At 40.1% G+C, this 27862-nt stretch overlaps 1 protein-coding gene across 1 annotated transcript; it reads right to left on the bottom strand.

Annotated features, from left to right (window-relative positions):
- Positions 1 to 3712: 3712 nt before the first annotated feature.
- Positions 3713 to 26010, bottom strand: tlcd4b (TLC domain containing 4b). Its single transcript, XM_079365357.1, has 7 exons — positions 25634 to 26010; positions 23181 to 23333; positions 18586 to 18675; positions 10475 to 10533; positions 9853 to 9947; positions 9612 to 9685; positions 3713 to 8811 (listed from the first exon to the last, which is right to left on the bottom strand). Exons 2-7 carry the CDS (start codon positions 23324 to 23326, stop codon positions 8463 to 8465), a joined length of 813 nt encoding a protein of 270 aa, XP_079221483.1. The 5' UTR covers positions 23327 to 23333; positions 25634 to 26010; the 3' UTR covers positions 3713 to 8462.
- Between the last annotated feature and the right edge of the window lie 1852 nt (positions 26011 to 27862).

Genomic DNA, 27862 nt, shown 5'->3' with positions numbered 1-27862 from the left:
ATAAAGTGAGAAAGTCTGTATGAATGTGAAATATAAATGACCTAATGGTGTTTTATTAGAGTGTGTTTTAGTATGAGCCTGTTTCAGATGGGTACACAAAGTAGAACCCATTAATCCAAACAAAGGAGCAGTTTCACTGTTTGACGAGAATGAGAAATACTGTACTCACATGACACATTAGAAAAAGTATTTCACAGTGAAGGGATAAATCAGCAGACGAGAAATATTTGATGGTAGGAGAGCTAAGGTTAAGGACAAATCCTGAGTAATGCAATTTGACAGGGTGTAGAAAGAGTGTTTTCAAGACTGGAACTGTTTAGGAAGAAAAATTTAAAAACACAGAGCTAAGAAGGGGAGTAGATGTAGACAGAGATCAGTGAATTTTCAGAAACTCAGAAGGACATTTCTACATTAAGCCTTTCTCTGCCTCGACACATCCACCCCTCTCCTTTCTCCACTATGCCTGGCTATTTATGGTATAAGTTCTCAAGAGCCTACGCAACTCAGAGGAGTTCTGAAGGCTGAGTTCATGGCATCATAATTCCAACCTGTAGCTACAGTAGGACAGGAAGCTTCAAACAAACCTGGATTTATTAACAAAACACAAACCTCAACTCAGATCTCTTCAATCAAAACTTTGTGTGTGCTCGCCTTCAGTGATACAAGCTCGTGCTGTATTTGTCAGCCTTTACTCCTGCTTCTGTTTTCTGGATTTCTTTTCAAACTTCATACATTCAATTTCACCTACCTTTTCAATTACATAAATCTACTTTCGCACTTTAACATTTCAGTTCGGCACTTGAACTTGTTTTTAAATATTAAACTGACAGTTCACCTGCTTTTATATACTGTATACATAAATATACACTTTATCTTCAATTATATGCAAAAACTTGAACTGTCTTCAACACGTTTATGTCAAATGTTAGTTTGACATTTTCAGGTCTTAGGTTCTCCTTTCATCTCACGATAATACACAATAACCACAGCTTCCTGCTGACACCTTAACTGACATTACTTTTCATTTTACATATTTCATTCAAGGCCTTTACAAAAGACACATGTAGATGTATTTATAAACTTCAACTTTAAATGACATTACTGATCTTTCAGGGCAGGGTTAGTTTGGGGTGTGTTACTGCATCCTATACTAACATAGTTCTTAAATGCAACTCGGCTTCCTTTAGAGTTTGCAGTAAGCACTGCCCTTATCTGTACAGATGTGTTTATTGTTGACCTTGACCTTTCATTACTCAGAATTTGACTTTTAGGTGCAGCTGTGGTTGTTCGTCGTCTAGGTTCGATTTGTCTCATGTTTTGTGACCTGTGTGAGTGCTTTTGTTAAGGGTGGGGGAGAGAAAAGAACAAATATTTCCCTGTACAGTAAAAGCTATTTAACTTTCAATAAGACCTTTAAAAGAAAGAAAGAAAAAGTTTCAGTATCTTCATTTTGTCTGATGGAGGTTTAAAGCAGCTAGAAGCAGCTAGCTCTTTTTTTTCCAGTCACAGCAGCTCCCAGAAAGTGCTGCCGTGTTTGCACATTGATATTCATCTACCAACAGGTTATGAAGATTGTGGTCATTGTTTAAATTGTTAAACCATTTTTTTGTGTGTGTGTGTGTGTGAGATAAGTGTGAAGTAAGTCTCTCTGATGTGTTGGTAAAGTGAAGAACTGTCTGTGTCTGTCCGCCTGTTTATTGTAATTATAAATACTGACAGTCTTTTCACACATCCTAATCTTGGCCTCTTATTCACAGGCAGGGGCAGGTCCATGGCCACTCTGGATGAGGTAGGTGTTGAGAGATAGCCAACACTTGTTAACAAGCTGGTTAGACGACATTATCAACTTTGGCCAACTTCAGTCGTCTACGTACTCAAATTGGCCTCTTCAAAGTCTAAAAGAAGGAGACCGCACACTTGCTCCCTTTTTTTTTTTTGTGCATTTATTATGAGCACATCCCGTGAGTGAGTGAGTGACGTTTCGAGCACAGCTCTTCAAAGTCTGGAATCTTTTATTGTGTTTTTGTTTTCCCAAGGCTGGGAAAGGTCTTCAGAATAAATTCTTCCAGAAATATTTACATTTCTGTAATTATTATCTAAGAATAGTGACATGCTTAAGCTTACAAGGAATAAACAAAGAAAAAAGAAAAAAGATATTAGATTTTTTATCAATTGAAAGAGAGGGCTCGACGTACAGACATGAATTCATTAAATTAAAATGTCTTGCAAACATGGCTGGCTGAAGCTAAACAGTCACAAGAGGCTGTCTCTCCTTCAGAATCTGCAGCACATGGAAAACAACAGAAACACTAAAGTATCCTGCATGCTTCTTTTATAGTCATTATGTTGAATGGAGTGAAGACAGATGTCATGTTTTTATGACACGCAGGTGTGATTCTGTGTGTGTTCACAACACGCAGGTGATGATATTCATCCTGGGACTGAGAGAGGTTGGAACAGTGAGTCCACACTATGAATGTGTCTTGCAGTAGCTGGAGGAAATTTTCATTGAGTCTCTGTAATGTGACCATGTTTGGTAAAGCTCTTCAGGCACAGACTCTGACCAAGCCCCTTGACCGACTGGTGTACACACTCACAGAAGTTTTTCAAACAGACCGGCTCGTATTGTGAGCACCCTTTGAGTCTTTCAATTACAAATGGGTTTTTTTTGAGTCACGCTCATATCTGTCCTTCGTCTAAGTTCCAGTCAACAGACAATTTCAAAATGTTAAGAAACAACAGCTGCTCTTATCCTGCCTTTGAAAGTGTCAGCTGATGAATGACACAATCAGTACATTATGCTACCGTTCAGCTGCATGACACATAATGCATGCAGGTCATTACTATACTGACATCTATTTACCCTGGAGTGACATTTAAGCTATTAAATACAAAAAGCTGGATAATTGTTCATTTTTGTTTTTCTTTTGGATAATTGTCTTTTTCACTTTAGCATCAAAAACAAACATATACACAGACATAAACCTTACTTCTTACCTTTATGTCAGCCAGATGTCCAACATTCACAAAGACATTTCAAGCTAGCTAACTTGTGTTTCAAATTATGTCACTATAATTGTTTTAATGGATTTAATTGGATCAAGGAGCACACAGCCCCCAGTCCCCACTGAGAAATAATTAAACAGAAGAGTTTTTAAATTCAAAACTCTTACACTGGGAGATTATCTCTAAACGTCACACCTTCTTCATGAAATAACTTTAAAAGATTTTATTAACAATTGATGATTTGAATAAAAAGTGAAAAGAAAAAAAACAAAAAACTTAACGCAATCCATGCGGTGCCCCTGTACTAACATTTTGGCCAGCAAAGTCTCCTATTTTTCGCACTTGCGAAAAATAATGGGGGCTGTCCATCAATCATGTGCACACTGGTTTAACCCCCCCCCCCTTTTTTTTTTACAAGAACTTTAAAAAACCCAAAACAAAATCCCACCACATCACAATTAACATGAAAAACTAACATTAGTTTTTTTTTTTTTTTATAACAATTGTTTCCTATTTTATTCAAGTGATTTGAATTTTGTCATGAAATCACCTGACCCAAGTTGACTCACCTTCCTTTCAGTATTTCTAATGATATTTAGTTGGACTTTAGTTGCACTTTATGTGACAGCCCCACTGACATACTGAAAAAGTACAAATAAAAATAAACATTTGCTGTTAAGTCAAATGAAAAGACTCGACAAATCAGTGTCTCTCGTCTTCAATTTTTATTGAAGAGAAACACTTTCAAGTAAGTCTCAGCTTTCTGCACTACAGTTACATGATCATTAGTAGTGGTCATTGTTGACAACAACATCCAAGTCACAAGGTAATGCTCAGACAAGGACCCTAAAGCCTGTGTGTAGCGTAGGCCGTTTCACATTAAAATCTCCAGGAAACAAAAGATCAGAACAAGAATTGCATTGAATTAAAAAGGAGACGAAAGGAGGGATGGACATACCCCAAACTGGCAAATCATTCAAAGAGAAAAAAAAAAAACTTGCAAGGTATTTGATTGATCAGCTTGTATGCAATTACTCCAGTAATTTTAACAAAATACAAACGTTCAATCCATTTTTGTTCATTGGACAACCAGGGTTAAACTTGAAATCAAATATTTCAAAAGAAGACAAATGGGGTGGAATTTATAGTCGACTAAGAACCCCAAGTAACCCAGCAGAATGTACAGTTGGAGTAGCAGATTGTGGTGCAGCTTTGGTATAATGTACCAAAGAAAGACAACATATCCTGCAATCTTAATCAAACGAGCAAATCAGAGGTTTAGTTAGTCCAGTGCATATCTGGTCTTAACACTTGATTACAGATATAGACACACCTGTAAATACCTTTGTGATATATATATATATATTAAAATATATTCATTATTTATTATAATGAACACTGGCCTCCCCAAAGACAAAGGCAATGTGGTTTCTAACCTGATACAATCCAGGTCATGGCCTAACAATAGCAGCCTTATCATGTTCCTTAATTTTAAATTCACTGTTGATTTTCAGCTGCAGTGTGCGACTTACTGCACAAACGTCGGGGCTCCAGTTCATCAGTCAGTATCACACCGTGTGCACCTGCACCCGGAAGTAGTGTGGGTCTAAACTCTCCCAAAAGTACAAGACGCTCTTACAATGTGTGTCAGCATAAGTGTTCAGCCAGTTTTGTTTTGAATTCTCCACAGTTCATTCCAGGTTTTATCACTATAGAGCTGTGACACAGCAACTACAACTATAATTCACAGCTTTGTGTTTGGGAGGGCAGACGAATGAAATGCTAGCTTCATATCAGCTACCTGTAAATCTTCAAAGAGCTTATGCCAAAAAAGCTGGTTTCCATTATATTCGGATCACATTTGAAACTGTCAGCTCGTCTTAATGCCACTAAATATTCTGTCACAACATTCATAGACATGCCCCTGTATTCATTCAGGACAGAAAACAATTCAACACAAAACAGGCTCCCCATGAGGGATCAGCTTTGGATTATAATACTTGGCCGGATTAATCATTGTGCAGGCAAATTACAAAAATATATACAGAGTATACATGTGGAATACAGAGAATATAAACAATGGATATTACATTATAAAGATCATGCTAATCCAAAATCTGGCTGCATCACATCCACTATTTGTGTAAAGGCACAAGATATGTAGCCCCTCCTCTGTGGTGACAGACAGAAATACAGGAGATGGCTGAGTTATTGCTCCACGGGGAGTGTGCTTTAGAGTTCCACAGTGAAAACACCACAAGACATTCTGAGACTATTATAACTAGCTAAAGATACAGAGAACAGAAGGAGGCCTCCACCAATATTTTAATGTCAAATAAACATCCTGGGGAGTTCTAACTGCAAAAAAAAAAAGAGAGAGAGAGAGAGAAAAAAAAAAAAAAGGATTTACCTCTGGGGCTCCAGAGAAAGCTTTCCCAACAATGAAAACACCCAATGCTACCTTTGAGTGTCAAAACTTTTCAACTAAATTTGGGGTTGAGGACTTAAAAAGGCTTCATTAGCTGATACTAGTGTAACACAATCTTAACCTCAACAGAACTGTCAGGGGACCGGTTGCTTTATGGGTGATGTAGGTATTACATTTTGTCAAAAAAAAAAAAGAAAAAAAGAATGTATGGAATAAAAAAAAAAAGTTTTTCAATACAAAGAAAAGGGAAAAAGAAAACATTAATAAATTGCAAAATGGTGTTTCAGCTTGGCTTAAAGATACCTTACACATTTTCTTTTGAAATTATTTCTGATTAAATTCTTTTTACAGTCTGGCAGAAATCAATGAAAGAAATGCGTTGACAATAAAAGAACATAATTTGCTGTTTGTATCATTTAAAGGTCTGCAGAAAAGCTGCTTCATTTCCTGCCTGTTTATTTACCTACCTGTCGAGTGTGCACACTTTGCCCATGCTTTTTTGACGAAGGATCTTACTCCTTCACAGGATGAAACAAGTATGCCAGTTGCAAAAGAATGGCTATTCATCACTCCCCGAAAAACTCTTTAGAGTAGACTACATCCTCCAAAGTCGAGTGTTTGTTGAATCTCATAAAATCTAGCCTACTCTACCTTGTTCCTGAATGTCGCCTATTCCAATGTTATGTAGAAAACGCAAAGTTTTATGTAGCTAAATCTGAAGTGTAGTAAGTTAGTAGTTCCATCTGCGTAATGTCGATGTACTTACTCTATTTTCACAACAGTTGTGGACAATGGACTAAAACCTAAACTACAAATCTCTGCTTCTGCTACATTGCTATTGCAGGTCTGACCACGTCTTACGATTCTAACAATAAATTGGTGGTGTAATCTTGGAAGCTAACAAAAGAAACAGGCGTGAAAGTGCAAACTCGTTCTCTCTACATATCTAGTAGATTGACAAAAGCCAAGTCTAAACACAGCTCTTGTATCTCTGTCTGTCAGGATATCAGCTCTGCATGTAGTCATCAGGCTCGGCTGACAGTGGATTGAACCATGACGAGAATTAGCGAATTTGTGAAACCATGTTATGCCAACTGGCACACGGACGACGAGGTTGTGTTAAGTGAGTTATTCATACAGTATGTATGCAGAGTGCATCTGTGTAGCTACTGTTTGTGTGTCGACTGTACAGACATGCAGGGAGAGAAAAGAAGGAATAAAAAGAAAAACATGCACTTAGTCTGCTGTAGGAGGAAAACAACTTGAACTGCTTTGGAAGACAAACCCCTGTTCTGCATTGGATTAATGCAATAAATATTTAGATGCAATACATCTACCTCGACTATTCACAGAAGTATGTCAATCTTGCCATGCACTATGTAATAATATAGTTCACAGTAAACTAAAAAAAAACATGCAGATTGCCACATTGCTTTTGACAGTGACATCTTCTTGTTGTCGCACATTGGTACATCCAAATGATCTTTTGATTCAAAGTGTCATATTGCTGGCACTACTATCGCAATCATTCTGCGACAGGATGAGCACCATGTGGGTGTTTTAGAAGGGCACCAAATATACAGTAGCGTGTAGTTTGCACACTATGCTCTGCGAGAAAGTTAGCCGAAACCGATCATGCAGATGCGTATGCATCGACTTTATACTGCCCGCTTCCTCAGCGAGTTTGTGAAGGAGTCGACGAGGAGAGGAACTCAGTGGAGTTCTGTGGGATTGTACACTAACTGGACAAAGTTGTAAAAAAATGCTGCTGCTCGGTTTTTACTGCCTTTACTGGGAACATGCTCTGACGTTGGGGGGGGGAGGAGAGGGAGGAAGAAGTTCCTCCAAATAAGTGAGATCACATCAGATACGTTTATGAAAAACCTGAAGAAAATCTTTACAGTAAAAAGAAAAACAAAAATGAACATTTCCTTTTTTTGAGGAATTGATTGAGGAAGTCTGTATGAGACAGGAGAAGAGGTAGAACAAAATGAAAAGTTCACGATTGATAGTAAAGCCCGACTCGGTGAGGGTTACAATGACTGTAACGTGAATAAAAGATGTTTCCGTAGATGTGTAGTACTTCAAGTTTTGTAAAAAAAAACCCAAAAAAACAAAGAAGAAGAAAATAAAGAGTGCAAAGTACAGCACGGTGATGCAAACAACAAATACTGAAAGGCAAAACTCTCTTATGAGATGATTAGGATGTTGGAGAGTGTCTCTCTTCCTCCTGCATGCATTCTCTTTTGTTGATATAAAATCATGATTTGTAAGGTGGTTGTAGGGGGGCATGGCTGGTGATCTAGGCAGGCGCCACTTGTTTCAAGGAGGCCACAGCAGGTGATACTGTAGAAGAGGCATTAAGGTGTTTTATTTGTCTCTTTTCGTGAGGTCTGATGAGTTTAAGACAAGAGCCCTATAGATTCTCAAACACTGTCTGGATCGGATGAAAGAACGTTTCCCCTCGGTCTCCTCACGTTCTCACTGTGGACGGAGAATTGACAAAGAGAATAAGACGCCTCCAGTTGTTCAGAAGAGAATAGTGAGCAGGAGATGGTTGTCTTCTGAAGGGGTTGAGCTCTGATAGAACTGCGATCCTGGCCTCTCCGTCTCTCATAGGCACTTCAGAGGGTTGGGCTTTGGCTGAAGCTGAGCATGAGAGGGCATGAGCGATGGTGGGAGGAGAGGCGGGTGACGGACAGGGTAAACGTGTGCTTGTGAGCTTTTACCTTGACGTCCAAAACGGAAAGCTATCACAAACCAGGATACTTAATCCGTCAGTGAAAACACTGAGGCTTTACTGAGTCAAAAAGCAGAGTCCTTGTCCTATTTTGGGCTCGAAGGCCAGGGAGTCTTAGCCTGGTGCACTGGTCGACACAGCAATCAAGGAGGATTGGATTGGTGATTTGAGGGTGGAGATTGGAGGGACGCTGAGGCTACAGTAAAAGAAAGAAGGCTGTTTGGTTCCTGGATGTCCAGCCTCCTGTCCTGCTTTTGTCTGCGTCTACATGACCTCTACTCGCCATCTTTAGTCTGTGTGGTTGTTGAAGTGCTTCTTCTCAGAGACAGATTCTGCCTCTGCTCCTCCTTTGCTCGTTCTTCCTCCTCTTCCAGTCATGACCTTGTAGCACCCACGGGCGATCTTATACATCCAGACAGTGTTTAAAATATCCAGGGCAATGCAGGAGGTGATCCACGCCACCTGGGCGCCCAAGCCCAGCCGCTCAAAGTCTGCGGTGCCAAAGGTGGCGAAGACACTGGCCCAGTATGATGGCATGACAGCAATACGAACCAGGAAGAACACCAATGACATCAACATGCCGTTTAACACCACCAGCCGGTGTGAGCGGGGATACTTTAATGCCTCAAAGAACCACCTGGTGAGAGAGAGTTAAGAAGAGTTAGTGGAAGTGGGAAATCGCGTTTCAAATAAGACATGTTATCTCGCAGGTGAGTGCAGGGATTCAACATACTTTCATTTTCTTCCTCTCATTGTCTTCAGAGTTTATTTTAATATTAGGCTTGTAGTTATACCAAATGTGTTTCCCTCTCAAACTAACTCCAACAACTAGTGCCGTCAAGCAAGTATCTTAGTCTAATTTAAAGGATTTTTTTTTTCTCCCCAAATGTCCTTAAAATAGGCATCAAGTCCTATCCAATACTCTCCGATGAACAGAGTTAAAAGAACATTGTACTCGAAGTAAGTATTCCTGAATTTAAGTTCTTGTTGTAGAAACGAGATAGGCTTGTTACGAGAAAGTAATTATTCTCAGACAGCATTCACAGACATTTCTGTGCAAAACCCACCGTATGTACAAGTCCATATACTCTTTGGGTCATTTCATTTTCTGGAATAACAGTTTTCCCCTGAACACAACTTGACTTGCTTTTTTTCCCCTGTACATCATGATTTCAACACACGTCTAAGATGAACAATATACTGTGTCATGAGCATTAGATTAGATATTTTGGGGCTTGTTGCCTGTATTTGGACAGGACAGGGCACAGAGGGAGAAATCAAGAAAAGTGAGAGAGGGGAATGACATGCAAGAAAGGAGCCACAGGTCGAACTTGAATCAGGCCGTCAAGTCGGAGGATTGCCTCTATACATGAGGCACAAACTAACCACTCACCCCCCCTCCTTTTTTATTTTACATTGTCATGAAGGCTGACTCACCTTTGGTTCACAAACGGCGTGGACAACTCTGAAATGAGACGAAAGTTGGCAAAGTAGGGAAGCACACCTCGTGTCTGCAAACACCAAAGAAATAAACACATTAAACAAGGACATGATTTTTAAATAATGTTCTGAGATTTGACTTCAGTTTAGTTAGAATGAATTCACAAACACTTTGATCTGCAAAACTATTCTATGCAGGGTTGAAAAACCTGGTTCTTCTGAAGAGGGATAGACTCACCAGCACATATCCGTATGCATAGAGCGCCGCCAAGTGGTGACACACAAAAAAGCCATCCCCCATGGTGCTCCAGTTACATGCAAGTAGCACAAGGTCTAAAAGGACAGTGGGATAGGATTGGTTCAGAGAAGTCAAACTGATACATCCGTTTGATGACGAGGACAAATGTACACTTTGAGAGCAAACAGCAGAGAATGCATTACTGGTGGAATATAGAGAACATTTGGAGAAGACAATGTGAAGACATTTCAAGGCAGACTCCCTCAGAAGTCTAATTCGCTCATAGTAAAAAGCTTTTTTTTTTTTTTTTTACATTTGTCTTTGACAAACTTGTTTACTGTGCTTGAATGACTCTGAATATGTACATATTAAAGTTCAGACTTCCAATTCTCTTTTAGCTGACCATACGTTCAAATGAAAACGAGCAGCGTTACGATACTGTTCGGTGAGAGTTTAGATTTCCACGTTCTCTTCACCTAACCAAATGCTAATGATTAGCCTGGTTATGGTGTTTTAACTCTGATTCAGATGGAAGGCTTCGTGTATTTTTACTGAATACAATGACAGTCTCATAAATAATGTTGAAAAAACATTGACAGGACTAAAAACATACAGAGCTTACCATAAATCAGGTAACCACAGGTTATGGCTACATTTAGTTTGACAAGGTTGGGGTCGCCCCTGTGGAAGAGGAAACACAGAATGTAAACATGGTAACGTATTGTTTTTTGCTGTAACAGTATGATCAACATATAGAATGCAGACAAAGCTACAGACTATTTCCAGATCCCTAAAAGGTCTCAATGCATGAGTCCTTGAGAAACAATCTATTCATTTTAAAGAAAACATTTAATAATCGACTCCTATGAAAAACAGAGTCGTCATTAAAGCATCAACATTGAATATTTGATGATTATTTTTTTTTTTCCACGTGGCTGCTTCTTTAGAGAAACAAGCTTCCGTCCTTTTTTAATAAACATGAAAAACATCTTTCAAAAGCAACATGTCAGAACACCTTTGTGAATAAGGGTCTCCTTTATTTTGGAATGAACACAAACTCATAGACCCATGATGTGCTCAGGTAACCGTTCGGCGTCCATCTGTTGACAAAATGAGAAGGTGTCTCTGCTTCAGAACACAATCCACCCCAGGTTTCAGTTACTCGTATCGTATAGCCAATGACTGAGTGACGACTGTGTAAAAGGACCTGACCACAAAAACACTGTACACACACACAAACACATCTATTGAATAATGGCTAACTTACTAACCAGGTGATGAATTTTGGCGAACAACTTTGAAATGTGTTTATCCAGCTAAGCCAAAAGCATGTCAAGCAAATTGAGTTTTCTAAAAATAAACTTAAATATTATGGAGATCTTTGGATACAGATACTCAGACTTGTCTAAAACAAAATGTATTAGCAGTCATCAGTGATAATGCAACTCAATGAACCAATCCAGTAACACACCGAACAACATCCCAAAAACTGTCCTCTAAGGGTTACTCCATTGTCTTGTAATCTCGGTGCCTCCTAGGCCTAAATGTACCTCCAACAGGGATTACGATTAAAATGTTTTTTGAAAAAGTAACAGAAGGCAGCACAGCTGGAAACCTACACATTGGTTTGAGGTAACTAGTGACCTTTGGTAAAAACTTTAAAGCGCGCTGTTCACTAAACAGACTGATGATGTATTTTTGTAGGCCAACCAGAAAGAAATGGCGCCAGTGTTTCCGATGAGAATTCACCTGCGGTATTTTTGCATTGGGTTTTAGATCATTGCAGAAAATAAGCTCCGTGTCAAACACACATTTTTTGATGCGTAGCTGTTTTGTTCAGATGGATAATGCAACTGAGAGAAGTGAAAAGCTACCGTTATTCTATAGCAAACTACACCATAGTTGGTTTATTTTGACATTGATGACCGTTATGCTTACTCGATCTAATCAGCGGTTTTGATAAGTTAGCGAAACCGTGGCTTAATAAGTTCTTTACTAACCTATTATGTACAAGAGCACTGAAAAACATGACTAGAGGCTGTAAGGAGGATTAGTGAGAGAGTTCCTGGCGTGATGACATTTAATCTCCCCGACAACCACTGTAGTTTCATCTAGCTACTTGTTAGCAACCGCCGTTTTAAGGACATGTAAAAACCTCAACTTTCACAAGCTAACGTCATTTATGTCGTCTAACAAAACGTCAACATCTCTCAAGCTTGTGTTAACCACTGACCTTATTTCAGGCATCTACACTGTCGACAGTCTGTCGTTTATAAATCTGAATGGTTATCAGGAGATTTTTTTTTTTTTTTTAATGAAGGTACATTATGCTGACTTGTGCACATGCGCAAATCATGGGAGATAATGATTCTTCTCTTACATCACCAGTGGTCGGGCATCTTGAACAATCGACCTTGCACTTTCTCTCTGATAATATCTTACCCATTGCCTGTTTCACATAAGATACTCTCTTCTGTTAACTGATCAGTCGGCTCACTTTACCACTGCAGAGGCAGAAATGCAGCAAGCAAATATGAGCCCGAGGAAAACCTCCAACCTGACTGATTGTGTGGGTCAGAGAGAAAGAGTCCAAAGGCTCCATGATAATCACATCAGTGTGATGCAGCTTCAAGTTACTCAACATAGGGTGAACACTGGCTCATAACTCAATGCATGGTAAACTATAAAGACTTACTCAGAAAGTAAAGATAGCAACTCAACAGTCTCAAGACATTATTTATTATTATTTTTATAGACATTATTTTCTGTGTGTGTGCAGGGACTAGACATACTTTCCCCCCCTATTTCTTTACTCTTATCTTAGGCTACAGTTCTGTTTACATCTGTTTCAACAGTCTACTGCATGTCTGTTTACATCATATACGTCTGTTCACGTGTCTGCTTTCATGTGTTTACATGCATGTCCCTTTAACATCTTACTCTGTCGCTGTCCTCTGAATCTAACTCTGTAACGTTTTTTTTAACTTGTACTAACATCTAGACACTTTACTCTCTGCTGTTCCATGTATCTAACTTTAACTTTGTACTAACACTCTTGACACTTATTCTTCTTTGACATTTTATTCTTTGGTGATTGGATAACTGTTTTAGCATAGTTGCACTGTCGTTCATTTGCTGCTCTGTGTGCCCTTGAATTCCCCCCCCCAGGGACAAATAAATGAGTTAAATAAATTGAATGAGGGTATATTTGAATATTAGGTTTGTATTTACGTCAAATGTGTTTCCCCCTTTAAATTAATTTACTTTTAGCAATAAACAACTTTAATCTGCTTAATTTATCCAGGTAGCCTTGTTAAAGTGGCAAGCAAGGCTGCTGTGAGGAGTCAAGTCCAGCTAAGCGACCTCTACAGCAGGAAGGTAGCCACGAAGGCGACTTCTCTACTGCAGAGCCCCGATCAGCCTCTGTATGCACAGTTTAGTCTTCTTCCCTCAGGCAGACGGTACAGGCTGCCTGAAGTCATCGGGCCTCTTTTGTACCTGCTGCTATGTGTTTGTTAAATAGTAGTTGAATATTAAATACTTGCTCATTGCACTTTTCACTTTTATCAGCATGTTGGATTATCTCTGATGGGCTTTCAGGTTTTATCTAAATTATTCAATGTACCTGGTGTTAATGTTAGTTGGATTTTTTTTTGTAATGGTTGTCTATGTATTTGTACGTTTCCTGCTGTAAACTAATTTCCCTGTGGGGACCATAAAGATACATTTGACCTTTGGATCAGTGTGTTTACAAGATAGGTGTGCAGATAGTGGACCTTCTATCTCCTTCTTTCTCTGGAGCTGATGTGAGTCTAATCTCTTGGTTTTGCAGTGTGGACCTTACTCTGATTCCTGACAGCTGACGACAACCTACACAGGCACCGTGTCAGCCAATTACCGTATCAGCAAAAGCCCCAGAGGTCCTCCACCTGCTCGTAGTTTGGTGATTACATTAGATTATTAATTTGGAATACGTGTCGTTGATACCACAGAAACCATGGCTTTGGATGGGAAATAAATCCGTTAAACTGTAACCCTGTCATTTCTTTAATTTGGGAGTCTTGAGCGGTCAATCCATTCTTTATAACCCGAGAAGTTTTCAAATGACGTTTGGATAAAACCACGATCCAAAAGTTGTTTGAAGACATACATTCATAATGTGCCTCTGTGCAGTCCAGGTATTATTCAATCATTCATTCCTCCAGTCAACAGGTCAGTGCAAAGTTGGCACAGATAGATAGATAGATAGATAGATAGATACTTTATTGATCCCGAGGGAAATTCAAGTACTCAAGGCACAGCAACGTAACGAGATTATTTAAGGCCTTTTTTATACAGTATTAATGACGTCACACCTATTTAAAGATAGTCAGTAGCCTAACTCAAAAAATAAATAAATAAATTGTCTTCCATACAGACAGTGTCTGCAGAAACTCTGTCCTCATCTGCCTGTATTGTGATGTTTTATTTTGGTTGAGACAGAGCCGCCTTTCTGGCCGGGGAGCTGATGCGTTTCCTCCAGCCAATGACGGGGTGCAGGTGACTTTAGGAGTGGATCAAATTCAGTGACTGGATGTAATACAATGCGTGTATGACAGATGTGGACATCGTGGCAAAGAGAAAAAAAAAATACCGAGCAAATAAAACTGTATCCCAAAACTTGTGTCTGCTTTTACCCAGGCACGCAGAGCTGGCCTGCTTTCTGTTGGACATGATGCTGTTTGTTTGAGCTTGTGTGCTGTAGCTTGCAGTGTGGGTACAAGCAGTAATGTACACACTATGTCCTGCAGTGAGTGTGTCGATAAGCCCCGGAGGAGGGGTCAAGTTTGAATGTTGTCTTTACAAGCTAAATAAATAACAACATTACTCACTCCACTATTAATAGGTGATATTTAGAAAAAGACATTTTAAAAGGATGCTTGAACACTTGTCAAAGCCGTTCTACTTCATTTCTGTCTCTCTGCAGCTCCGTGATGAAATGTTGTTGACAGCTGTAGACGAGCACTGTTTTCTCATTTGTTCACGTCCTTTCATATGACTTGTGACACTTCAAAAATATTTTAATGCTGGTTTTTGACAAGTGGATTTTAAGCTGTGCGGTGCAATTTGTTTGTTCTAGGTCTTGGGTAACATGCTTTTTTCATAATGAAACAGAACATATCAATTTGCAATCGCCTCATGTGCTTTGGATCATTAACTAACATACATTTATGATTTACGTTAAGGAGAGTTTTGTAAATCCTACTTGGAATGCTCACACAGAAAAGCTTGACATTAAGAAAGTGTTCAGGATACGTACACAAGAGTGTTTTGTATTCGGCCTTGTGTCAAAGATCTTGAGTTAAAAGGATATCGGAATATTCAAATGTTTCCTAAACTCAACAGGAGCCTAAAATGTGGCACCTCTCTGTCCTACAGTGGGCCCCTGTTAATGTAACGTTCAATGTCCAGATAAGCCAATCAAGAAATGCAGCAGCAGAGGCGGGGCGGTTGGTCACGGTGCACGTTATCTGAATGGATTATGATACCAGCCTTTGGTCGCGCTGCCTGACAGAGTGAAATGTTGAAATAGCCCAAGCAGCAGGCTGAAAACAATGCTGGCTTCTCACAGTGCGACACTGGACCACTCAAGAGCCTCAGAGGGAACAATGCTGCTATGTGACAGCTCTTAATCATACTGTAATACAATCAAGATTGACGGGAGAATTCCTGCTTACAGCAGTCTGGTGTTGCAATGGGATGGGCCTCGAGGAATTAGGAGACCAGCGGTTTAACCATTTGGTTCAAAAATGGATGAAATTGAGCCGTTTTATCAATTTTTATAAAAAACAAACAAAAGAAAAATAACAAAGAAACTTAACATTTCTCTTAGTGTTTCTTTCCCTGATCACTGCCCGTCTTCTCTGCAGCTGCACTTTTGGACACAGCACCGTCACTGCCAACTTCCTAAAACAACAGAATTGTGAAACACAGAATTGTGAAACACAGAACTGTTCTATATCCATACTCAGAAGTCTAACAATAACGTCATAATTACTACATTCAAATGCACAAAATATAAGGGAATTAAAGAAAAGATTCCAAGCTGAACTGTAGATTCATGATAAAATGCTGCTTTGCAAACGGTTTTGCTTGTTGGTTGGTTTGCTCAAACAGAAATGACTGTTTGAAAAAAAAAAAAGAAAAAAAAAAAGAAAAGAAAAACTGTTTAAGAACCCATCTGAGAGGCATGTTTTGAATAAATAAAAAGCCCTCCAAACCTGAATCACATCAGTGAGTCCTACATTTGAGAGAGGCTCACTGAACTAAACATGCTGTTTTCATGCTTTTGCTTTACAGTTCTCTTCTGCTGACTGGAAGTTACACGCTTTACAAAATGATCATCGTTTTAAGCGTGATCATTTATTCTAAAAAAAAAAAAAAAAGTAGAACCCCATAAACTTGCCTTCTGTCTCATATCAGAATACTAATAGTGGTATAATATGCACCATCAGTGCATACACTCACGGACAAAGCCATGCTTAAATGTTTAAATGAAAAGACCAAATCAAATTGTGCATTTTGTACAAAACTACATGTGCAGATAAAGAGGTTTTGATGGGAGGGCTGAGATACTTTTTGCACCTAAACAGTCAGTAAGAGACGACTGTTGGTAGGGGAAGAAGGGAGGGAGCCCCATCTTTTGTTCCTCTCTCTTCTCCCTCTTGACCACCCTCCACCAACCCCCGCTTTCTCTTTTCTCGCATTTTTTTTTGCTACATCAGCGCTGCTCGCCAGGGCCAACAAGACAGACAATAAGGGCGAGGGAGGTGTGCTGCATTGATTCGACAGCTTGGGATGAGGGGTACAACACACTGGAGGCTCATGGAGTGTTGGAGGAGGGGGGGGGGGGCAGAGGACTAGGCTGCTGTTGTTGACTATAAAAAAAGGAGCCTTGTTTGTGGGTTTCTTGTCCGTCTGTAAAAGAGACAGAGAGGAAGTGAATCAGAGCGAAAAGGAAGAGAGAACGAGGAGAGAAAAGCGCAGGAGGAAGAAAGGAGTGATGTAAGGAAAAAAAAGGGAGAAGTGAGAGGCAGAAAAAAGCTCAAGAAAAAATGTTTAAAACATTGATTGAGAAGCTAGAAAAGAGAGACAAATGAGGAGTGAAATGGCCACTTCTCTTCTTCAAGATTCATTGATGCAAAAACACAGTCAGCAGAAGCAGAGAGAGAGAGAGAGAGAGAGAGAGAGAGAGAGAGAGAGAGAGAAGACAGGAAAGACAATAATCAAAGGCGGAATCCACTGGATCTACAACTCTCTGGAGGCTTGGCTGACACATTAGATCTAGCCTCCCCCTCTTTCATTCTGATGAAGGGACTATCTTCGTCATCCCTCCGTGAGGTATTAACTAACAACCCTGGCAATCCCTCACTGCCACCCACCTCCCATGTTCAACCCTTCATCAGTTTCCCCTCCTTACCCTTGTGGGTAAGACATGGCTCCCGGTCGAGAAAGGCAGATGTGACAGAACAGTTTGCTCCTAAAAGCGCCCCAAGCTTTCACACTTATGCCTGATAAAATGATGAGGCCTAATGTGAATGTATTTTGTCGATTTATAATACTGCATGTGTTTATGGGGTTCAGAAGAAAGGTATGGTGCACACAGTGGGGGTGGGGGGGGGGACACCGAATGTTCTGCTTTTTTTTCTTCTTGCCTTGCGAAGCAATGCTTTAAAATGCTAAGCATTTATTTTAGCTGCTGGTGAAGTAATTGGACTCCCTCCAAAGACAATGAAATTGTTGACATAACTGTTGCTGTTTTACTGAATGACTGGTAGTACAGCGATCGGCTGTTTATTTAATGTTCTTACCAGTCTTCACTACAGGGAGCTTTGTTTTAAAAGAGGGAATCCTCTCTGACCTTTCAGTCAACCTTTTAGTTGATGAACACTGAAGTGACCAAAAGAAAAAAAACAAAAGAAAAAACAGGCCCCTCACTGAAAAAAGTGGAGCTATTGTTACCGGCTGCTCAGCTCCACCTCGTGTCCTGTGATCGTTGAGATGCCCTTTTTAAAGATTGCAATTTCACAAGCGCTGTCATTTTCCCTTTCTTCTTCTACACTGAATCCTCACCAGGGTGATATTGGTGTTCCAGTGTGAGAGGCACACAGCAGGGACTTCACAGAAACGCACACGTGGAAAACGCGTGCGCACACAAAGCGCTGCTCCGTTTTGTTTGCCAAACGTGACGCATCACAACATTTCACCTGTTACACGCTGCTGACAGAGCGTTACTATCCCGCCTTAACTGACAATATACAAGCGCAGCTCATGTAATTAGAATATCGTTTATATTTCTTTTCTGTCATTGAATTCAAAAAGTAAAACTTTCATATAGTTTAGATAAATTAGAAAGGAAGTTAAGTATTTAAAGGCTTTTTTTTGTTTTAATCAGGATGATTATGGCCCACAGATCTTGAAAATCAAAAATGTCAATATCATTAGATGAGACCTTATTTTTTTTTTGCAATTGTTATACAGAAATGTCAACCCTCCTGAAAGATGTGTTCATTCATGCACTCGGTACCTAGTCAGGGCTCATTCTGAATGAATTACTGTATCTGCTGAGCTGTTATGGAAGCACAGCTTGCTTTGATGGCGGCCTGATTCTCTTCTACCCGTTTACAATATTCTAAAGATTCTCGATGTTTTTTTTTTTTTTATGAGCACATTTTTCCCCTCTGTTCCTCTTACCAGACAGGGTCCGCGTTGACCGCATCATCGAACTGCAGGATGAACAGACAGAACAAGCCCACAATCAAGGCGTGCACAGTCGACACCAACCTAAAAATAAAGAGTGACACAAACAGACACAAGTTGAAAACAATTAACATCATGACAGATTTAGAGGATTCTATTAACAGTCAGTAAATTGATGGGATGTATACAACCATCCATGTCATTCTGTTTCTTCCTTTCCACGAAGGCCTGGTAGCTTAGGATGTAAGGATGTTCTTTTGGAGAGGGGTAATATGAGAACAACGTTCACACCTGACGCTGTGAGTTTTTGTCAACTTCGCATGAGCTATGGCGGCACGTGTCATATTACAGCACGTCACTTTCTGTAAATCTTCCGGTGCTATGTAAGTTACTGGGAGCTCCTGATCTCTCGTCTCGTACGTTCCACCAGATCGTTGGTGGGTACGACCTGCTGCCGTGCTTTTCAGTGATTATTGTAAATGCGCCGGTTATTAAATGTAAATAAATATCAATGTTTGTTAAGACAGTTATTAACGGAAGCACAGAAGAAGAAGCAGTAAAAGAAGAAGAAGAAGAAGAAGAAAAAAGCAAAAAAGGAGGATGTGAACAGGAAAGAGACTGATCTAAATGGAGACCTATAATAATAGCAGGTGTAAATGTGAGTGGTCATGCACTATCCGATAGCAATATTATCACAGAAAAACATCCAAGCTGGATGTCTCCCCACTTCAAAAATCATTTAGGTGCCACTGCTCTGGAGTGCTTTTCAGGGCCACTAAAGAGAGACTCCAGAGAGGTTCAGTCAGTGGCACTCATCCCTCCTCAACCAGATGAAAAGAGTCAGTCAGTGTCACCGCGCAGCCTCCTGGGTGCGGCTGCTGACCTGAGCTCTGGCCACGTCTCCAAATATTAACCACTGTACGTGTAGAGGTGTCCATCAAGACTCCTGAATCAGAGTCTAACTACAGTGTCAGAAATGGACCAGATACTTTTGGATGAACTGGGCTAAATGAAGTTGGGAAACGAGGTTTATAAAAAGTGTTCTGTGTCATATATCTCACGGCAACTATTTGGTTGTTGTTGTTGTTGTTTTTGGATGATCTTCTATTGAAAATGTGGCTAAACGGGAACATACAGCTTAAAAAGAAGAAAACAGACAGAAAACACTGTGAACGGGCTAAACACATTTCAATACAAACAGCAGGCAGCCCAATACTAAAATATGACCCTGCTCCTTCTTTGGAAATGATTTCTCTCCCCTATCCTAGCACTCAAGTCATAGTTACATAAACAACACACTGACACACTGAGAGCGAGCTCTTACGCAACCCGAGTGAACCATCAGTGTCTTGCCTTTGATGTTGTGGACTATTCCTTGGTCGTTTAGTACACCCAGGCTTTAAACATGCACGGGGAAAGAAAAAAAAATCTGTAAATCTGTAGTTGAAGCCTGTAAGTGGAATGAAACAAGGAAAAAGATTTACTAAGTATGTCAGTAAAAGATATGCACCCACAAATAATTACACCCACCCCCCCACCCGTCCAACGGCCCCCTGAACTTCTTGCTTGAAATTTAAAACCATTCTGTGCTTCACTAGCCTCTCATCACAGCTGTGGCCATGTGGGAAGATGAATAGCGGCCTGAGGCATCAACCTCCACATATCTATAAACGCTGTAGCCTTAAACCAGGTTGCATTTTTAGGATGTCACAACTTTGTTACAATGAACAAGCCTGTTGTTATGGAGGTATTTCTCCGTCCGTAATGTTCAAGCCAAAGAAACAAGTCATTTCTGAGCCTTTTAAACACTTGCGTGATTAAACACTATTCCACTAAAGACAAGAGCAAAACCAGCAAACAAGCCAACGTCATCATTCCAGAGATTCCACCGTAAAGTCCAATCAGAGATTTGCTTTCACATAACAAATATCACATACTGCATCACAGGCTAAAATGAGTTTATATATTTCCTCCTGGGAATAAAGAGAGTATATTCAGAGCATTGAAATAAAAAGAAGATTGGAAGTTATAAAACCCATTGAGATTTTTTTTATATACACTATTTAATCAATGAGGGGGAAATTGACAAGATCACAAACTTCTGTAATGACTGTCCATTAAACATGAAGTCCTCTCTCACAGCCAATGAGCTTAATGTAAGGACTGGAAGCTTTTTAGTCAATGTTGACACTAAATTACACAATTTAGTTCAGTGGGCTTTAAAAGTGGTAGAACGCTGGTTTGTCATCCTCCCTCTTTGCAAACTAAAATCCCATACTTTTCCAGGCTGATTTAAGGCTTATCTGTATAATCTAAGACCGTGGCCCTTATACAAGTAAACAGTTGTGTTGTAAACTTTCCATCCTACAAATGACAGGCAGTGCCTGAGAGCAGGGTGTGTGTGATGAGTTTGTCCGCCTATGAAAGCTCCGGGGACGGATAGAAGTGTGTGGAAGGCGGCCTCTGGCTGTGCAGGTGAAGACCGACAGAGTGTACATAAAGTTTGGAGTTTTTTGTACTGTTGATTTCTGTAAGCGGAGCGGAGTTAAGTTAGGAACGCAAATAAAATGACACAGGCTCAAGTTTTGGTGGAAAATCTGAACCGATTCGCTTTTATATACAGGCAACACAGATGGACAGTGAACATCTACTTTTCACATCAGTGAAACGTTTGCTTGTTAGTGGGCAATTAAAAAACGATTGATACATGTCAAAACTTGTAGCTATACATAAATGGTAGTTGAAGGCTAGCTGCAAAGCCTGTCTTGATATCAATATCAACATATTTATACTTTTCATCAAATTTTGAAAATAATTGATCGTCGGTCGTTTCTGGGACAAATAAAGATTCAGAAGGGTGCGCTCACACGAGGCACTCAGAACCATGCCTAAGCATGCTTCACCCCTAAACTGATTAGTGGGAGTGCTCCGATTCGTGCTCAAGCACGGCACTTCCTCGGCCCTGGCAGGCTTGGAAGAGGTGTGCTTCGGCACAGTACAGTTCATGTAAGAGCACAGTGTACACAGGGGTGGACAATGTGGGCAACCTTCATTACCAAGAAATCCTGGAGTGTTTTGGCTGTATCTCACGACAACGACTCAAAATAAGCCACAAAGTCGCTCTCATGTTCTCCGTGTTGTTTTCCGATGTGTTGACTTCGTCCCTTTTTTCTCCTGAGTCAGCCTGTCTTATAAACTACGCACACTTTATAATTCATGTGTTGTGTTACAACATTATGTACAAGAGGTACCTCGCTCAGGCCTGGTTAGTCCTGGAGCAGTGCGAGTGCAGGCCAGCAGCAAAGGGGAGGGGGGACAATCGTGCTGAAGCACGTACAGGACAACTTTGCCGAATGTGAATGCACCCTTAATCAAAGTTTGTACCTGGCTACTCTGGTTTCCTTTTTACTAAAAGGAGATTTATGTAAGATATTTGTTGAATTAAATCATAAATCAACCTTACTACATTATCATTAAGGAAACCTGCTATGCTGTGATAGCTTCTCTGACAACAGTGCCCACAATCAGTATATAAAACTTCTAATTTTCAATTCTGGTCCGGAATGGTCTGTATATGTTCTGACCAGAGAAAGGAGGCAATTTGACCCCACACACAGCTTTTAGGACGCCACTCGGTGTTACACATGAGACCAGTAATCACAGCGATTATGCAGCAACAGCAGTGAGCAAGCAAACTGGTTCCGATATAACTGATTCTACCCGACCTTGAAAGCCTCTACATTTTTTTTCTCACAAGTACCGTGACCAGAAAGGCACTAAAACTAGGATCAATATTAGAGAAGCTTTTTAAAAATTCAGAGAGAGATTAGGAGGGCACCAAGGTTTCAAGACCAATGAAGACCTGGCTGAACACTGAAGCTCCATGTCCATGACATGGCAACCCACGTGAGCACAGACTCTAGGGAGGAGTTACATATTGCTCCTTTAAGCCATGTGCCTTCTGTATTGTATATGTGCATATGTAATATTGCTATAAGGTGCTGTGCAGTACCTTAAGCTGCAATTGTCTGTCCTCATCTAAGAGGTCAAACATTGCCTGCAGATTGCATATGCATGGTAAAAGAACATACAATGACTTCTGTTTTTTTTTAAATTACATTTCAGGCTATTTGGTTTCTGCACACCTTCATAAAGTAAAGATGATAAAAATGTGATTTATTGTGCAGCCGTCTTATTTCAAAGCAACTGTAAGGAAAGGGGATTGAAGAAATAGCCCGTAAATACAAATATATTTTTCTTTTATACCTTTTCAGACCTTAAAAGCACTTCAATAAAAAACCAAACTGCCCACATGACTGTTAGAATAGAATACTGTTTTTTCCCCATTTGTCCTTGATTTGTTTGTGCTTATTGTAGAGAGCTTAAGAGCAAGCCATGTGAAACTGTAATGTGGCTCTGAGCTACGAAATGATGAAAGCTTCTAACACATTAGAAACACAAGAGATGGAAGGAAAGAAAAAGAAAGAAAGAAAGTTAGATTTCCACATGACAACAAAAAACAAATCTGTTTGAACATGCACAGGTGAGATGCTCAGAGCAGTGGGAAGGACAGTGTTCCTGTTACACACCTGGAGTTCCACTCTGTGAGCTTTGTGGCAGGCAGACGTCCATAACCGGGTGTGATGGCTTTGGAGAGCAGTGGACTGGCCACTGAGAAGAGAACCTGGAAACCTACGAAGCTGCCAGCCACCACGGTCAACTCTCTCGTCTCCATCACTCACCTAAACACAACAGATGGAGGGGTGGGGTGGGGTGGGGTGGGGTGGGGGGGAGGCAGGATAAAGCGGGTGATACACATTGAAAGGGTCAATCAATGACTGCTAGCACTGAGGAGGAATAGCTCTAAGAATGTGGGGATGGAAGAGAGACTAAAGCAGAACCAGTCTTTGGTTCATGCAATCCTGAAGACAGAAAGGGAGCAGAATTGAGGGTGAGGATATGGGCTGCCTAATGCAAGTGACATGTGGGCTGCACACAGGCAGGGAACTTCACACAGGAGAGAAAAGATGAAACAGGAAAAAACTTAAGGTTCATGTGTTTTGGTTGCAATGGAAGGAAAAAAGACGTTTGTAGGCGTCATGAAAATGGCACAGCACATTCAGATAAGGAATAGAAGGTCTCCTTAATTTGCAAGGGGATTACAGTGATGTGTTTCGGGAAGAAAACAATGCTGAGTGAGGGAGGAAAAAAATAGACTGAGACAGAGACAATAAAACAGTAGAAGCTCATAAATTAATTAAACTAACTTTTGCAGCCCTGCTGAGGGTCATTCCATCAAAAAAAATGTCACCAAGTTCACAGGAAATACTAGACATTTGAAGTGCACTCAGCTTTTCATTACTGACACTGGCTATTATGACATTCTCTACACTGTTCTGGACTCTGGCCTGATAATGCACTGGATTTCTAAACCGTGGAAATGATGCAAGCCATTTTAAACCACTCATTACGGTAGACCCGATGATTAGGATTGCACAAAGTACAGATTACACAATTGTTGAATAACAATGCAGCTAAATATATTGTAATGGGTTTTCCTTCGGAGTAAGTATGCCCATGGGCAGCACATGACACTTCAGGCATGTAGCCTACATTAGGTTCTATTTTAACCTGAATATGTCCAGCGTCATGCATCGCACTGTAAGCCAAAACAACAAGGAAAGCTTTTAAATACTGCTCTGAAGATAATAGTGTTGCTTACACAGCATGTAGAGGCACTCTTGTAAACAAAGTCTTCATGGAAACATCTGCAGAATAAAATCCACATGGATTTATTCAAAAATAAGCATTGTCTTAGTATTTTTCAAAAGCCTCCTGTGTGTTGAGAATTAGCATGTATGCTAAAACACTTAAACGCTGCATCCGGTTTGTCCAACGTATCTGTGAAGTCCATGCCAAATAAAGTCTATCTATCTATGAACTAGCAGTAAGAAGTGCCTCCCAATGTCTTGTTTAGAAAAACTGGTATGTTCAACGAAGGAAGCTGAGGTTGACAATTCTTTACCACTGAGTCTCTCATTGTCCCCACAAGCAGCCCTGCACATTCCCAGGCCACGTTGATCATATGCAGCATGTGCCTGAATAATTCATCGGCATTCTTCACCTGGCAGACTGCTTCATAGAGGAAGAAGCACACAGCCTCCTCACTGCAGCTGACAGGCTAGCCGGCTGGGACATAAAGAGGTGTTCTTCCGTCCACATTTGACCTTGTTCAGCTGGAGTATCCTGCTACTGTCAGCAAACCATGACCCCGTGACATATCGACCAAACGCAAATAATAGCGGTTCAAATTTTCCCCCAGTTCTTTTGGAAAACTAAACCGGCTCCTGTCTACCGCATTGCAACACAAGACCAATGGATCAGACTCACTCTGTAAGGCACAAACCTTGGCAAGCCACATCCCTGCAGGCAGGTTGGGTCATGACATGAATACTGATAAATAAATGGTCATTATTGTTGTCAGAAGCAGATAAGAGACGTTAGCATTCAGCATAAAATAAAATTGCATAAGCTAACACTCCCATTTGGGATATTGTGCACAATGCTCATGAGCAACTGGCGTGTGCAGTTCATAGTAAAAGGTATATACTATGTTGACTAGAATTTACTTTCTCTCTTGAGCAAGACCATTTACATTTTGTGTTGCAGTAGGTGTATGGGCATTGTTTAGCACTGCGGGCTGCTTGGCATGGAGAGCAACGTGTCAAATACTGAAAATATCGGCTCCGTTATCGCTAGAAATCAACTGTTCAACGATATAAAACAGGTTAGGTTCAACGACTTGTTCTGACATAAAGCAGTGAATTTCAGAAGGGCAAAGTTGAAGGCTGAAAGTCTCAGGACTGCTACGTACGCTGTTGTTGTTGCCTCTGCCACCGAACAGCCGAGAGGGACTGTTGCAGTCTCAAGATTTATTCGGTCAAATAAAAAAAGCACACAAAAACGTGAACCTTAAGCACAAAGCGTATTGTTTCGAGTCATATATGTTATGCGGAGGGAGCAGTTCAAATCGCCAATTTACCTGCTATCCGTCGCATAGGTCTGTGTTGGCGGATAAGCTCCCGTTTAGCAGCCGTCTTCTCCACTTTCTTACAACTTGACGTTAGCTAGCAAGTCGGCTAAAGTGATACAGCCCGCTGCTCTGGCTGTGTGTGCGACCCTCGGAAAGAAAGGGAGAGAAAAAACAGGCTCCTCTGCTACGCAAACACTGTCGTGTGTCTAAAACCCCTACAGCTATGAAAAACAGCTTTCTTCGCTGTCTGTTTCTTTCCGTCCATGTGTTTATGCTTTTTGAGTCCGGTATAAAAGTTTTTTTACTCGTTTTATTTTGGCGTTGACAGCAAGGACCAACCGGTGACGTCGACACGTACCCACCCCCCTTCTGCACACGCCCCTCTGGCAGAGGCTACACCCACGAGGAACAAAGGCACAACAGAACTGATATTAAGGTCAATAACAACACTTTAATTATAAGTAACGAGTTTAATGTCATTCAAAGTTACTGGTAAGACCAATAGGCCTTTTGGATGGAAAACCACATTTATGATATAAGTGTACTGTGAAACCAAAGCTCATATTGTAAAGAAAAAGGTCAGAATTGTGAGATTAAAAAGTCATGCATTTCATCTCTGACATTGACTATTTTTCTAAAAAGATTACATGTTTCTTTGTAATTGAATAGCTAATGCCTTAATTTTGGGATATTTCTATTTGAAAGGCTACATTTTGATCTTAGTATTGCTCACACTGGCAGAAATAAACTATCACATTAAGAGGCAAAACTACCTTCATTGTTAAATCCTATTGCATAGTGTTAGGTAAGCCTAAAACTGACAAAAGCATGCATGCATATTGTGGTTTCTTTGATTAATTACACCAAGCATATTGTAGTCCGTCTCTTGTGTAATTTTGTTATTCACTTCAGGTGGAGAAAGGAGTAATCGGATAGAATGGAGAGATGTGGCCTTGTCTCAGATTTTTTTTCCCCCAGTAGTGTAAGTTGTGAAACTAGATCTCACCAATCATATCTGAATATGACTTAGTATACCACACAGATGCCACTGAAGTCGCCAATAGAATGTGGAATGCATTGTGGAAGGAAATGGGCACACCTGGAGGTAGACACCTGCATTTATGGGACACTTTGACTCAGAGACAACAGGCGAATCTTCTTTGAATGCAACACTTGTCATTATACTAAAAAAGTTGATGGAGGTCATTACACCCTTTAAATAAGTTGTTTTTATTCTGGTGTGGGTTGTTCTTAGTCATGTCTGACCTCTTTGTTCTTCTCAGTTCTGAGTCACTCAGAACAGTGATATGTTGAGTCAAGGTTGTCTGTCTGGTTCCACCACACACAAATACACACACCTACACACACACATACACACACAAACGAAGAATTTTCTCTCACTGAAACTACAATTTATATAAATCCTTTGTTTTGTTGTCTATATTCTGTGCAAGAAACCTGTGTGTGACACAAAGAGTTCAAATGGCCGACTGTCCAAGGTTAAGATATACACAGGGATGACAATTTATTATAAGCTAGTGACAAAGATGGTGGATTTAAAAAATTGTGTTGTGGGTCTATACTCAAAGCAACATAATCAAAATTAGATTAAGGTTTAATCCTATACTTATTTATTAAACAATAAATGATTTAATTTGAACCTCAGTTTTTAAAAAAAAAAAGCATTTTGGTTTAACAGAAAGGAAAATTAGATGTTAGAGTGTGAAAAGGCACAAAGAAATACTTGAATTGTATTTGTGTTGATTGAAAATTGTGTCAAGACGGAATTAGTCAAATCTCTTAAAGAGCCTCACAGATTTATTATACGTCAGCTGCCAATCATAGCAGATGAGATTCCAATCAGATACATATCAAAGTCACAGTTAAATAAGGGATTGAGGAGGAAATAAGCTTGAGCGTTTCCTTTCTCATCTTCTGTCTTCCCTAAGTGCTTGAATGAATGCAGGAACATTTTGTGCATGATAAAGCAGAATCAGGACTGAAAGCGCGAGAGGTGTGCTGTCTTTGTTGTCCCTATAGCATTAAATAATTAAAGTTGCAGCTGGAATCTGTCCAGCTTTTTAATGTAAAACTATTTTTTTGTTTGTTTAGGAAAACAGCCTTTGAAAATAATGCTTTAAGGAATATTTTAAAGCATTAGTTTGGTAAATGCATGTACTTTCTTGATTTGAGTTAGATTGGAAGTATTGGATCATATAAAGTTTGAGCAAGGACATG

Source organism: Symphodus melops (assembly GCF_947650265.1).
Source record: "Symphodus melops genome assembly, chromosome: 17".
Lineage (NCBI taxonomy): Eukaryota > Metazoa > Chordata > Actinopteri > Labriformes > Labridae > Symphodus > Symphodus melops.
The sequence above is the reverse complement of the archived record's forward strand: the minus strand, read 5'-3'. Positions and strand labels throughout refer to the sequence as shown.

Coding starts and splice junctions, on each gene's coding strand:
- tlcd4b (XM_079365357.1), bottom strand. CDS start 23,326: ATGGAGACGAGAGAGTTGACCGTGGTGGCTGGCAGCTTCGTAGGTTTC. Junction 9,686..9,852: donor ATGCATACGGATATGTGCTG/GTGAGTCTATCC, acceptor TGGTGTTTGCAG/ACACGAGGTGTGCTTCCCTA. Junction 8,812..9,611: donor ACGCCGTTTGTGAACCAAAG/GTGAGTCAGCCT, acceptor CTCTCTCACCAG/GTGGTTCTTTGAGGCATTAA.